Source organism: Asparagus officinalis, chromosome 5 (assembly GCF_001876935.1).
Source record: "Asparagus officinalis chromosome 5, Aspof.V1, whole genome shotgun sequence".
NCBI classification, from domain to species: Eukaryota; Viridiplantae; Streptophyta; class Magnoliopsida; order Asparagales; family Asparagaceae; genus Asparagus; species Asparagus officinalis.
The window spans coordinates 14,366,187-14,381,698 of record NC_033798.1 but is presented as its reverse complement, the minus strand read 5'-3'; the positions used below and the strand labels follow the sequence as shown (position 1 = coordinate 14,381,698).

Below are 15,512 nucleotides of genomic sequence, written 5' to 3'. Positions count from 1 at the left end.
GGTAAATCTCCATTTTAGATCATGTTGAAGTTGTTGCAGATTATCAATTTCTTAAGGTATTTATTTGTCCATCGTATAAAATTATCTATGATTACAGTAACCATAAGCTCATATGTCATTCTATTTGATGTGTTCTTTTAGGACATAGTCCAAGTCACCTTGGTTATGATCAAGTAACATCAACCCTCAACCCTTTCCAAGAGAGGCCGAGTCGAAAGACGTCCTTACTCGAAACCTATTGTTAGATTCAACTCCACTCCTCTTCATTCTACAAGACCAGGTCGAGAACTTTGGAATACGATATGACTGATAAAAATGCATCATTTATCAGTCCTCTCGCAAGGCCGAGACGATAGACGGTTTGTCCTTGAATCTCCCTGTTGACCCTATAGTTTTGATGATGATTTGTTAAACAATTTATCGCTAATATATTCTTTAGTTTTGTGTTTATGTTTCTCTTTATAGGTATTTCAACACACGACAATCAAGCGTTAAAAATTCAAGTTTATATGTGTGGATTTACCTAGGTATAAGTTTAGTTTTCTTACATATATTGTATGTTAATATCTAAGCTGTATGTTAATATCTAAGCTCAATATATGTACACTTAACACAATTTTTGACGTTTTCTATCATATAAATGATTTTTCATCAAACATTGTTACAATATCTTTTATTTCATGTTTACAGCTCTTTCATACTTCATTATATACATTTAATATATGCATAATATATATATACATATTTACAAGCCTTATGTCTCATGTTCACGAAAAAATAGGTTTTCTGAACACTTTTCAAAAACAGGGAGTTTTCACAAACAAAAATTGATTTTCCAAAAATTCCTTTTCAAACATGTTTATTTCATCATTTAGAAACTTTTCCCAAAGTTTCACTATTTTTGAAATTAATTTGATATTTTTAATGAACTTTCAAAACAGCCCAAAAACCTGTCAATATGCAATGTATCAGATTACGGTCGACCGTCACAGTCGACCGCCAGAAGTTAACATTCAGCAGATACCCAATAAAAACCGAAACCCGATAAATCAAAAAATCGTTGTTGAATAACTCTCTGTCGGTCGACCAACGCGGTCGACCGAAACAACTTACAGAGACTTCGTCGGTCGACCGGGTCGGTCGACCGCGAGAAGATAAAAAGTGCAAGTAACTTAAAAACAAGATTTTGAAAGAATTTTTAATTTGAACCTTTAAGAAATTTGTTTTATAATATACCAAAAGTTTTATAAGATATATATAAATGTTTTTAGCTATAAGATCATGCAAATAATTCTTTTTAGCAAAAAAAAAATACAATTTGTCATTAACAACTCAAAAACCAATTATTCAAAATAAGAACAAAACAAAACATTAAAAAAATATAAAAATAGTATAACAATTATTTTGGTACCCAAATCATTTTGGTACCACTAGAACTTGGGACATGACCCCTATCATTTAAATCCAAGGCCCTAGGGTTATGAATCCGTTTGGGCGTATTTTGTGCACCGATGCGATCAAAGCAAAAATTGTAAACGTGACCCATATGATTGCAATTTGTGCAATGTAGAGCTTTGAATGGTTTACGTTGATCGAAATGGAATACACGTGGTTCATTTGCAAAAATAGATCTTTCTTTGTAATTATTTTGCAAACGAGAATTTCTTTTCAAATCGAAACAAAACGTGGTCAAATGACCAAAACGACCACAATAATCACATTTATACACATGAGCATGTTTATGATTTACACTATATGTGTGTATATGTGTATGTGATGAAGAAGCTTGATGGGATGCACAATCATGAATAGGTTTGTCAATTTTTGGTGCATTATGACAAAATTGAGCTAAATGGCCTTTAAGACCGCAAATAGAACATTTATGAATTTTGTCATACATATGTGCATAGTGAATAGGTTTCTTGGAAGAATTAACATTAAACTTTGCACATAAGTCCATAAGCTTTTTATTATTAGCAATACAAGTATTTAGTGTTGAATCTAAGGTAGATATTCTTTTTCTCATTTGATTCAACTCATCATTGTGCATACAAGTATTGCTACTAGAAGTAGGATAAACAAGATTACTCATCATAGATTTTAACTTATCTACTTCTAACATAGCATCACGTTTTTCATGAAGCAAACTAGCATTTTTAATTTTTAAATTTTCATTGCATTCTTTAAGAATTATATTTTTATTTGCAATAAAATTAAACTTATTCATTGCATTCTTTAAGAATTATATTTTTATTTGCAATAAAATTAAACTTAGTAGCTAGTGTTTCATAAGTGGATTTCATATTAACATACTTACTCTTTACATCACTATAGCAATTGTGTAATTTTTCAAACTCAAGAGCAAGTTCATCAAAAGTAATAATATCATCGTTATTGCATACCTCACTAGGGTTATCACCTAGTGGTATTGTACATGGAGATGAGACTTCCTTAGAACTCAAAGCGGGATTTTCCAACGCTTGTTGAATAGCCTCCAATTTCCCTTCATGTGCTTCAATAAGTTTCCATAAAGCATAAGCACTATCAAAATTAGCAAATTTGTTAGAAAACGATGAGTGAAAAGCATTAATCAAATATTCTAATAAAAGCTTATTCATGTTAAACAATCTTTTGTCATTTTCACACCATTGGGATTTTTCCAAAATGGGAACAGCATAGACATCCTCAATAATTTCCCATAAATCAAATTGTTTAGATTGAACGAAAAGTTTGAATCTAACTCGCCATTCGAAAAGTTTGAATCTAACTCGCCATTGAGCATAGGGAAAAATATCCAAACGAGGAGCAACATTAATAGCATATCCTAAGCAAGATGAATCATACATATCCATAAAGATGAAATGCAAGAAGCATAATGTAACTAAAATTAGATTAGCACAAATACAATAACTTGAATCTTTAACTCAATACGGTTAGTCCTTAAATTATAGAGCACCAAGCTCTGATACCAATTGTTAGACCCTAGAGGGGGGGTGATTAGGGTCTTATGCTAATCTAATTCTAATTAAAAGCTAATTAAAATTATGTTGATCAATTTTATCTTGCAAAAAGAAATATGATATGGATATGAACAATAATGATGAATAAAATATATGCTAAGCAAAACACAAACACACGATATGTTTACAAGGTTCGGTCACCACGACCTACGTCCCCGCTCCTCACCTCGAGGAGATATACACTATCACAATCCGGTTTGGAAGCCGGAACTTCTACACACTCGGTTTACAAGATCACCGAAAACTCTCACACTACACAAACACTATGCAATCATACTTTACACACTAAGTGTAGGAACCTACCCCGTGTCCTCCTCCTCAAGTGCTCGATTACAACCTCTCCCTAGGTTCGTCAATCGACGCCACTCCTATTGGATTTGACCCCGTGTCTCGCCTCACACTTGATTTGAAGGCCACTTCTTGTTGTAGAAAAACTTCTCTTGAAAACGGATTGATGAAATCAACCTTTAAACAGCTCTTAAACACACTTAATATTTTGTTAAAACACAAAACTTGGATTTCTTGGATCTATAGAAGGAGAGCAGCAATGGGGTATTTATAGCACCCCAATACAACAGCAAAAACATAAGTAAAAGACCAAAAAACCAGTTTGAAAACAGCTGGAAAAACTAGCCGTTAGAACAGTTCTGACAGTTCGGCGGTCGACCGGTCCGGTCGACCGCTAAGCTCAAAAACTCAGAGAATAAGGGTTTAAAGCTGGCGATCGACTGATGAAATTTTCGGTCGACCGGAAAAGTCTCTGGAGGTCTCTCGGTCGACCGGTACGGTCGACCGTGAGCAGCTTAGGAAAATATAACTGGCGGTCGATCGCACCGGTCGACCGAAAACTGACATATAGCATATTGACAGGTTTTGGGGCTGTTTTAAAAATTCATTAAAAATATCAAATCAAATCCAAAAATAGTGAAACTTTGGGGAAAGTTTCTAAATGATAAAATAAACATGTTTGAAAATGAATTTTTAGAAAATCAATTTTCATTTGTTAAAACTCCCTGTTTTTGAAAAGTGTTCAGAAAACTTATTTTTCGTGAACATAAAAATTGACATGAAGCTTGTAAATATGTATATATATATATTGACCATATATTATATGTATATAACGAAGTATGAAGGAGCTGTAAACATGAGATAAAAGTTATTGTAACAACGTTTGATGAAAAATCATTTATATGATAGAAAACGTCAAAAATCGTGTTAAGTGTACATATATTGAGCTTAGATATAATCATACAATATATGTAAGTAAACCAAACATATACCTAACGTTATCCACACAAATGAACTTGAATCTTTAACGCTTGATTGACGTGTGTTGAAATACCTGAAAAGAGAAACATAAACACAAAAACTAGAGAATATATTAGCGATAAATTGTTTGACAAATCATCATCAAAACTATAGGGTCAACAATCTCCCCCTTTTTGATGATGGCAAACAATTTATACATGAATATGAATTATAAACAGATAACCCACATATGAGCCAAACATGAATAAATCATACATGAAAGATCACATAAACCATATATAAAAAGAATCAATTTCCATATATAAAAAGAATCAATTTGTAAACCATATGTGGATTTTTCTCCCCCTTTGACAACATCAAAAAAGAGAAAAAGAAACAAATTAGGAGCAACGCTCCCCTGCATATAAGCACAGATAATAATAAAAAAAGTATACCAAAAAGCTCCCCCTGTCAAATTGAATAAATGACATCTATAGAACATATATAGGAGATACACAACAATTATCCAAAAAAATCGTAAACAGTATGTAAATCAATGAACTCATCATTAGCAACTTATATTCCACAAACAAAACATGAACATTGTTTCAACCATGCATTGATCACAGAAAAGATAAACTAACATAATAAATCACAAATCATCACTTAAGCATATAGAAACAACATGGTTTAGCATAAACATAGTTTGTTCCACAAGATAGCAAACCATACATAAAAAGTCACATAGTTCCATACTAATATAGAGTTATTACACTAAAAAAAAAACATAGATATCAAGTTTTACAACTCAAAAAGAAACATCACAAAAAACATGGGAATCAATATAAAAGAACTCCAATAAGCTGCAATATCAATCATCATCACCATCATCATCACCATCACCATCGCCATCACCATCACCATCAGAAGAACCTGAGCCATCAGCAGGGTCCTCCTCAGAATCAGACTCAGAACTAGAAGAGGGATCCGGAATCCCGAGAGACTGACGCTGATATGAAAGAATGGTCCTAACATCCCTTTGGATAGTTGAGACTTTCTTCTGAACGTTTGAGAACTGAGTCTCAAGACGATCCAAACGGTCACAAATATCAGAAGAGGATGAGGAAGAAGCTCTAGACCGGGAACGAGAGGATGATGACTGAGTGAGATCAGAAAAGGAAATCTGCATTATTGAAAGAGAGACCTTATCAAAGAAATCCTTCTTAGATTCAATTTTGGGTTCATTGGTGAGATCAACACTGAAATGTTGAAAGATGAGGATGATAAAAGAGCCAAAGGGTAGAAATTTGACATGCTTTGATGCCATGTTTTTGACAAAAATATTTGTCCAATCTACTTTTATTTTGACAAATATGGCATACACAACATTTATCTTGTCAGAAGCAAAGTGATCGAAACTGCCGGTTTTAGGAATCAAGTTTTGAGCAACGATTCTAGCAATGAGTTTAGCATTTGGATTGAGAGAATTGTTGTTCATAGGATAAGAGCAACCAGGCTTAAACATGAGTTGGTTTACAGCTGGATCACCAAGCTCAACCGACATGAGGTCAACATCACCTGTTGGGATTTTTAGAATCCCCGCAAGTTCGTTGGCAGAAAAAGAGATTTCAACATTTTTAACAGATGAAGTAATGGTCTGACGACCATCAGCAGAGGATATAATAGACAGGTTGGCATAGAATAAATAAACTAAGAAGGGATAATAGGGAACTTTTTCTTCCTCATCTAACAACCTAGCCAACCCAACATCATGAAGAATTGTGAGAGTGTCATACATGGCTAAGTGATTGAATTTGATATATCTGGTTGGAATAATTTTCAATTTGCACAACTCCCTATATTTTTTAACTAGGGGTTTAAACAACAGAAAATCTTCATAATGAGAAGCCTTTTTAGAGGATGAACTAGACTTAGGTTTTGATCTCTTTTTGGGAGGCATGATGACAGATATAAACACCTAGGGTTACAAAGAAGTTTGAGCAGAATTTAAAAGCCCTGGAGATGAAGAAATTAAGCACAATAAGTAAAAATTCCCAAACCAAAACCCCAGACTGAGAGTATAAACATAAGAGCGCTGAAAACAAGAGATAAGGGAAGAATTTACCCACAAAATCTGACAGAGATCGAAGGAGGATGAGAGCACCACAGTCGATCAATAGATGCGATCGGCCGATAGATACCAGAATCGACAGATTTGGGAGAAATTTCGAATTGGGGAAGAAAATGAGGAGTCGGGTCTTAGATAGGGATGAAACAAGGGGCTAGGATCAGTTCAAAGATCAGATCAATGGTGGTGACAAGTTCGGATTCAAAGCAGATACCCAATAAAAACCGAAAACCGAAAAATCAAAAAATCGCTGCTGAATAACTCTCTGTCGGTCGACCGACGCGGTCGACCGAAACAACTTACAGAGACTTCGTCGGTCGACCGGGTCGGTCGACCGCGAGAAGATAAAAAGTGCAGGTAACTTAAAAACAAGATTTTGAAAGAATTTTTAATTTGAACCTTTAAGAAATTTGTTTTATAATATACCAAAAGTTTTATAAGATATATATATAAATGTTTTTAGCTATAAGATCATGCAAATAATTCTTTTTAGCAAAAAAAATACAATTTGTCATTAACAACTCAAAAACCAATTATTCAAAATAAGAACAAAACAAAACATTAAAAAAATAAAAATAGTATAACAATCATTTTGGTACCCAAATCATTTTGGTACCACTAGAACTTGGGACATGACCCCTATCATTTAAATCCAAGGCCCTAGGGTTATGAACCCGTATGGGCGTATTTTGTGCACCGATATGATCAAAGCAAAAATTGTAAACGTGACTCATACGATTACAATTTGTGCAATGTAGAGGTTTGAATGGTTTACGTTGATCGAAATGGAATGCACGTGGTTCATTTGCAAAAATAGATTTTTCTTTGTAATTATTTTGCAAACGAGAATTTCTTTTCAAATCGAAACAAAACGTGGTCAAATGACCAAAACGGCCACAATAATTATATTTATACACATGAGCATGTTTATAATTTACACTATGTGTGTGTACATGTGTATGTGATGAAGAAGCTTGATGGGATGCACAATCATGAATATGTTTGTCAATTTTTGGCGCATTATGACAAAATTGAGCTAAATGGCCTTTAAGACCGCAAATAGAACATTTATGAATTTTGTCATACATATGTGCATAGTGAATAGGTTTCTTGGAAGAATTAACATTGAACTTTGCACATAAGTCCATAAGCTTTTTATTATTAGCAATACAAGTGTTTAGTGTTGAATCTAAGGTAGATATTTGTTTTCTCATTTGATTCAACTCATCATTGTGCATGCAAGCATTGCTACTAGAAGTAGGATAAACAAGATTACTCATCATAGATTTTAACTTATCTACTTCTAACATAGCATCACGTTTTTCCTGAAGCAAACTAGCATTTTTAATTTTCAAATTTTCATTGCATTCTTTAAGAATTATATTTTCATTTGCAGTAAAATTAAACTTAGTAGCTAGTGTTTCATGAGTGGATTTCATATTAACATACTTACTCTTTACATCACTATAGCAATTGTGTAATTTTTTAAACTCAAGAGCAAGTCCATCAAAAGTAATAATATCATTGTTATTGCATACCTCACTAGGGTTATCACCTAGTGGTATTGTACATGGAGATGAGACTTCCTTAGAACTCAAAGCGGGATTTTCCAATGCTTGTTGAATAGCCTCCAATTTCCCTTCATGTGCTTCAATAAGTTTCCATAAAGCGTAAGCACTATCAAAATTAGCAAATTTGTTAGAAAACGATGAGTGAAAAGCATTAATCAAATATTCTAATAAAATCTTATTCATGTTAAACAATCTTTTGTCATTTTCACACCATTGGGATTTTTCCAAAATGAGAACAACATAGGCATCCTTAATAATTTTCCATAAATCAAATTGTTTAGATTGAACGAAAAGTTTGAATCTAACTCGCCATTGAGCATAGGGAAAAATATCCAAACGAGGAGCAACATTAATAGCATATCCTAAGCAAGATGAATCATACATATCCATAAAGATGAAATGCAAGAAGCATAATGTAATCAAAATTAGATTAGCACAAATACAATAACTTGGATCTTTAACTCAAGGCGGTTAGTCCTTAAATCGAAGAGCACCAAGCTCTGATACCAATTGTTAGACCCTAGAGGGGGGGGTTGATTAGGGTCTTATGCTAATCTAATTCCAATTAAAAGCTAATTAAAATTATGTTGATCAATTTTATCTTGCAAGAAGAAATATGATATGGATTTGAACAATAATGATGAATAAAATATACGCTAAGCAAAACACAAACACACAATATGTTTACAAGGTTCGGTCACCATGACCTACGTCCCCGCTCCTCACCTCGAGGAGATATCCACTATCACAATCCGGTTTGGAAGCCGGAACTTCTACACACTCGGTTTACAAGATCACCGAAAACTCTCACACTACACAAACACTATGCAATCACACTTTACACACTAAGTGTAGGAACCTACCCCGTGTCCTCCTCCTCAAGTGCTCGATTACAACCTCTCCCTAGGTTCGTCAATCGACGCCACTCCTATTGGATTTGACCCCGTGTCTCGCCTCACACTTCTCTCGGTGTACAAGTGTATTACAAGTGATTCTCACAAATAAAAGTTAAATACAATGATTTGTTCTCAAATAACAAGTGAGAACACAATGAAGCTCACACTCACTAAATCCCACACCACAACCCACAATATAATATGAGAATATAAAGCTCAATAAGTGTGTGTGATAATAGTAAATAAAACTCAATAAATAACTCAATGAATATAGCTAATCAAATGAAAGTGAAATAGTAAGCTATATGGAAAGAGTTTAGAAAAACTTCTCAATGAACAAGAGGAGCTGAAGAATATGATCCCAATGGAATATGAGAGCCTCTTCTTGTTGTAGAAAACTTTCTCTTGAAAAAAGATTAACGAAACACTTCTTAAACAGCTCTTAAACGTGATTAATATCTTGCTAAACAACATAAAACAACTGAGCTTAGGAAAATATAACTGGCGGTCGACCGCACCGGTCGACCGAAAACTGACATATAGCATATTGACAGGTTTTGGGGCTGTTTTGAAAATTCATTAAAAATATCAAATCAAATCCAAAAATAATGAAACTTTGGGGAAAGTTTCTAAATGATAAAATAAACATGTTTGAAAAGGAAATTTTTGAAAATCAAATTTGAAAACTCCCTGTTTTTGAAAAGTGTTCAGAAAACCTGTTTTTCGTGAACATAAAAATTGACATGAAGCTTGTAAATATGTATATATATATTGAGCATGTATTATATGTATATAATGAAGTATGAAGGAGCTGTAAACATGAGATAAAAGTTATTGTAACAACGTTTGATGAAAAATCATTTATATGATAGAAAACGTCAAAAATCGTGTTAAGTGTACATATATTGAGCTTAGATATAATCATACAATATATGTAAGTAAACCAAACATATACCTAACGTTTGATGAAAAATCATTTATATGATAGAAAACGTCAAAAATCGTGTTAAGTGTACATATATTGAGCTTAGATATAATCATACAATATATGTAAGTAAACCAAACATATACCTAGGAAAATCCACACAAATGAACTTGAATGTTTAACGTTTGATTGACGTGTGTTGAAATACTTGAAAAGAAAAACATAAACACAAAAACTAGAGAATATATTAGCGATAAATTATTTGACAAATCATCATCAAAACTATAGGGTCAACAAACACCCTAAAAAGCTACACTAACTAAATCCCATGTTTGATATCTGACATCAACAACACTATAAGAGCGAAAACTGTGAGCTCACTCGATGAGCCATCAACTATAAAAAAAAAGTTAAGAATGACGAATTCGCCATGTTGTCTCTCTAGTGTAGAAGCGGTTTGGGAATAGTTTAGATACTACTTTTGACAGTAGAAGGGCATGAAACCATAGCTTTTCGAATTCTGGGGCTGAAAGTAATTTTCCCTTGTTTAATTGGAAAATATATTTCACTACATGCCAGTATGCCACCACTGACCAGTGACCACTCCTATTAAATGTTCTCAAACGAGGCACAATCAAGGTGTCGGTCACATGTCAGATCTCCGTTCCGTGCATTCCCGCACGGAAACGTTCAAACTTTATTTTATCCTAATTTTCCCATTATTTAATTACTAAATAATAAATAATTACATATGCGATAATAAAATAATATACTATTTATCTCCACCTTTACGTGCCCAGAGGTTTCTCCGTCAAAAAGCATTCAAGTAAACAGACAGCGACCCCACCTACTCAACCCCTTTGCTTTAAAAACTCCATCATGGAATTCCCTTCCAAATCTACCCTTGTATTGGAAAATATTTACGGATGTAACCTTCGTGTCAAGTGCCGTCCTACTTCAGGTACATTATCTAACATGAAAACTATGCATATATGTAAATGTTTGGGTTACCGCGGGAAGAGAACAGTTTCTTCTACTCTACCTAGGAATCTACATCTTAAAAGTTTGGGTAAAGTTCAAAAATACCCCTAAAAATTGGGGAGGTTTGTAGGAGTCCCCATAGACTTCCGGAAATTTCGCAAAAATGTGTGAGGGTTGGAGAATTTCACAAAAGTCGAGCTTAAGCCCTGAATTTTTATCAATAAAATAGTTTGATCGTCGTATGTCATATTAGAGATTTGTGATCGCCATGTTAGTTATAAATATCAAATGGGTGTAAAAATCCCATTGTTTTCTATTAGATTTTGATATCCGTAGCATATTTTTTGTTTTTTTTGCTTCACGCACATTCTATTCAATATTCGGTCTAGACAAAGTAAGATCTTGAGTGCGTGATTTTCAGCATCATCGTACACATTAATACAACATAACTCTTGAAAATGCAATCACAACCCCAAACATCCCCTCAGTAACTTTTCCAACGTTCTGTAGGATTTTGAGAAACTCTCCTCGGATTAGGGGTCATGTGAAATTTTCAAAGTAAAGATAGGGCTTTACACAAAACCCTCAAAGTTGAGTGGCTTTTGTGAAATTCATTCTACAGGTTTCACTAAAAAAAATGACACGAGTCCCTCCGATAAATAGATTAAGATCCCAAGGGCATTTTCGTTAAAATGTGAAAATCACAGTGCGGGGTTATAAATTACGGGAACAGAGCGGTGAAAGATTCGCGCTCAGCCATCCGTCGCTCTCTCCAATCTCTCTCTCTCACTACCCACCCCTCTCTCTCTCTCTCTCTCAAAGTGTGGAAAAGGCGAGGCCTTGGCTTATTCCTAAACCCTAAGAAGCCAATTGCTGTCACCCGAGATTTCGTATCAGGAAAGGCGATCTAGATCTCGGTTAGGGTTTCGGCGTTGGATCCTGCGCCAGATCTGCTGAAAAGGGCGCGATCGATCTCGGGGTAATGCGGTCGGAGTTCGAGCGGTGATTAGAGGTAGGTGCATTTGGGTTTAGATTCTGTTTTGTTTTCTGATTTTGGTGAATTGCCGGTTTTCTCGATGGATTAGGGTTAGATTGGGGATTTTTGGTTATTTATGTGAAATTTGAGGGAAATTAGGTAATCATACGTGTTTGGGGTGCATTTTTGGCTTTTACTTCGGGGGTTTTTTTTTGGAAGAAAGTTGGTGTGTTTTGATGTAGATTGGCTTCCTTTGTTTGGCGAAGTAGGTTTAGATGGGGGATTTTGGGTCGAAGCTAGAATTTGAGGGAAATTAGGTTAATCTTCTGATTTTGTTTTAAATTGCACATATTTAGGGCACATCTCCAGCTATTAATTTGGTTTCTTGAAGGGATTGGTATATGTTGGAAAGGATTGGCTTTCTGAGGTTGAGGGGATATGATATAAGGTTCACTTTTGAATCTATGTTTAAGTTCACAATCAGAAAATTTTAGGTTGTTCTGATGAATTTTGTTTGGTTTTTTAGGATATGCTTTCTGTTGAGACTTTTTGTTTATTTGCATGTAGTTTTCTTAAAATCGATCTGGCTGAATCTGAAACTTTTTGTGGTTTATTGAGCTTGATTGCTTTTTTGGTCTAACTTTCTGATTGTTTCTATTTATTTTTCTCTCTAGCGGGATTGAGCATTTGTGGCTGAATTCTTTTTTTTTAATTATTTGGCCTTCATATCAAAGGGAGATGAACTTCCTCCAGTCCGCCAAATTATGTTGATCTTGAGGAGAATCTGGGAGCCAAGTTTTGTCCTTCAAATGCATCCTTTCTTCTGTTTTTAATGAAATCCAGCCAAATTTTGCTGCAGTAATTTTGGTTCTTCTCGTGGCTAGTGTGGAGCTGCTTCATTCTCTTTTTTTTGTCTTTGAGGGAAGAATAGTCTCTGCCTCAACATCAAAAGGAGAAGAAGAAGCTAACCCTCTTGAAGAGAAGGGTGCTCTAGTAGACGAGTAGAAGGCCTGATCTTTCTTCAGCCACTTACAGTTTTAAGTCAGAGTCATAGTTTTGAGAGCATCTCGGTGGCTTGCTCTGCTCAAGATGGAAGACAGCTAGTGACGTGGAATACCATGGAGCTGCAAGGCTTTCCACCGACAATAGACAAAACTCATAGGAACCGTCCTAAGAGCATGCAATTTGATGATCTCTCATCCAATGACTCGTTGAGATTGATTTATATTAATGATCCAAGGAGGACAAATGACAAGTATGAATTTACAGGGAATGAGATCCGAACCAGTAAATATACTGTAATTACATTCTTGCCCAAGAACCTGTTTATCCAATTCCACCGATTTGCTTATTTATACTTCTTAGCCATTGCTGGTTTGAATCAGCTTCCTCCTCTGGCAGTGTTTGGGAGAACAGTCTCTCTTTTCCCTCTGCTCTTTGTGCTTATTGTAACTGCTATTAAAGATGGCTATGAAGACTGGCGGAGACACAGATCTGACAGGAAAGAGAATAACCGGGAGGCACAAGTCCTTCAGTATGGCAAGTTCCGGCCAAAGAAATGGAAAAAGATACAAGCAGGGGAGGTGGTGAAGATAGTAGCTGATGAAACAATTCCTTGCGACATAGTTTTGCTTGGAAGCAGTGATCCAAATGGTATAGCATATATCCAGACAATGAATTTAGATGGTGAATCAAACCTAAAGACTAGATATGCACGACAAGAAACCATCCCCATGGTTTGGGAGGAGGGTTCATATTCGGGGCTGATCCGATGTGAGCAGCCCAATAGGAATATATATGAATTTACAGCCAATATGGAATATAATGGGCAGAGGATTCCATTGGGCCAGTCAAATATCATTCTACGTGGTTGTCAGCTTAAAAACACAGATTGGGTCGTTGGAGTTGTGGTATATGCTGGTCAGGAAACAAAAGCAATGATGAACAGTGCGATTTCACCTTCCAAAAGGAGCAGATTGGAGATCTATATGAACAGGGAGACTCTATGGCTGTCAGCTTTTCTCTTTGTTATGTGTGCTGCAGTGGCAACTGGTATGGGGTTATGGTTGCATTATCACGCTCATAAGCTCGATTCCCTACCTTACTACAGGAGTAAATACTTTACAAAAGGTCGGGACAATGGAAAACGGAATAAGTTTTATGGCATTGCTCTGGAGATACTTTTTTCATTCTTAAGCTCCGTGATAGTTTTTCAAATAATGATTCCTATATCGCTTTACATCACAATGGAGCTAGTCCGATTGGGCCAATCTTACTTCATGATTGGGGATGCTGAGATGTATGATAGTAGTTCCGACTCAAGGTTTCAATGCAGGTCATTAAACATCAATGAAGATCTGGGTCAAATAAGATATATATTTTCTGATAAAACAGGTACATTGACAGAAAATAAGATGGAGTTCCGAAGGGCTAGTTTATACGGGGTGGACTACGGAAGCTCCTTGCAAGGAACGAATGCAGGTTTGCTATATTATGTGTAATTCTTAATATTTCTGTTCCTAGAATGGTTGAATTTATCTGGCAATTTGGCTGAAGTTGGCATTTTGCAAGCCTGGTTGCGTGGGCATGTTATTGCTGATATTACCATTATGCTATATTGCTATTCATGGAATCAAGTACTCAACCTCATTCTTTCATGCGATCCTGTCATTCGAACTGGTCCTCTTGTAAGATCCTTATATTTGTGTTTTAAATCATTGCATTAGCTATACCTAAAGCCAATGAAATTAATTAATTAGAATAAAATAAGTTCTCATGTGATATTTTCACCTTATATTATTATTATATATGTAGATAAGATTGCATGTTCTCCATTCCGGTCCTTATGCCCATGTGTGGATTCAGAACTTTGTCCAGGGTGGCACAGGTTCAAGCCAACTGAAATCAAAGCACATATATGATATATAACATAACACCTTGGTAAGTACAGAGGAAATTTATAAAATTTATAAACTTTGTCCAGGGTGGCACGGGTTCAAGCCAACTGAAATCAAAGCACATATATCATATATAACACCTTGGTAAGTACAGAGGAAATTTATAAAATTTCATAAGAAAAATTACAGCTTTAGTTAACACAAACAATTTACTAATTCTTTCCCCAAGAAAAAGCCAACTGGTTGGAATTTATACGCGTAATTTATATGCGTAATCTAATCTGTTATACTAAAAGTAGTAAACGAAGGAAAAACATAAGACCGATATCAAATTCATTGTAGAGCACTAATCTGCAGTTTCAACTAAAATACAATGGCATAACATAATTTCTCCACTTAAGCAATTTTTTAAAGAATCTAACCACTCATCTCATTGACTGCCTACTACGTTTGGCGAGTTGTGTCTATAAAAGTTAAATTGCAACTTTTTACATGCAATTCTAAAAGACTAGGGAAGGAGTAATGATGAAAAGAAGGCTGCTTTTTTTAATCATTTCTTTTTTTAATTTTTCCCTTAAAAACATTCTGACCTCTATCCCATGGAGTTCAGAATGAGAAATAGACCCTTATAGTATGATACAGTTGATTAGATTGACTTCTGAAGAGATGTTAAAGTTTAAAGAGCGAGGTATTCCATAAGGTGAAGAAGCCAGCTGACAAAGGAATAGTCTGTTAGAATTTACATAAAGAATTAAAACTAGTAATAGATTACATATTTGGGATTGATAGAGTTACCATATAGATCTTAATGTTTTTTGGTTTAAAAAGATGATATATTTAGTATGGATTGGAAAGAGAAGACTAGAGGCA

General features: G+C 34.9%; 1 protein-coding gene across 4 annotated transcripts in view; it reads left to right on the top strand.

The window, feature by feature from the left end:
• LOC109842861 (phospholipid-transporting ATPase 1-like) overlaps positions 11,523-15,512 on the top strand; it is a 15,892-nt gene continuing 11,902 nt past the window's right edge. Inside the window, exons 1-3 of one of the 4 annotated variants that reach the window (XM_020411767.1) lie at positions 11,523-11,781; positions 12,420-12,718; positions 12,802-14,226. In XM_020411767.1, coding sequence (XP_020267356.1) covers positions 12,864-14,226 — 1,363 coding nt within the window. In that variant the 5' untranslated portion in view covers positions 11,523-11,781; positions 12,420-12,718; positions 12,802-12,863. Of the gene's footprint in view, positions 11,782-12,419; positions 14,227-15,512 lie in introns of all 4 variants that reach the window. The other 3 variants (XM_020411768.1, XM_020411766.1, XM_020411765.1) reach the window with 3 other exon arrangements.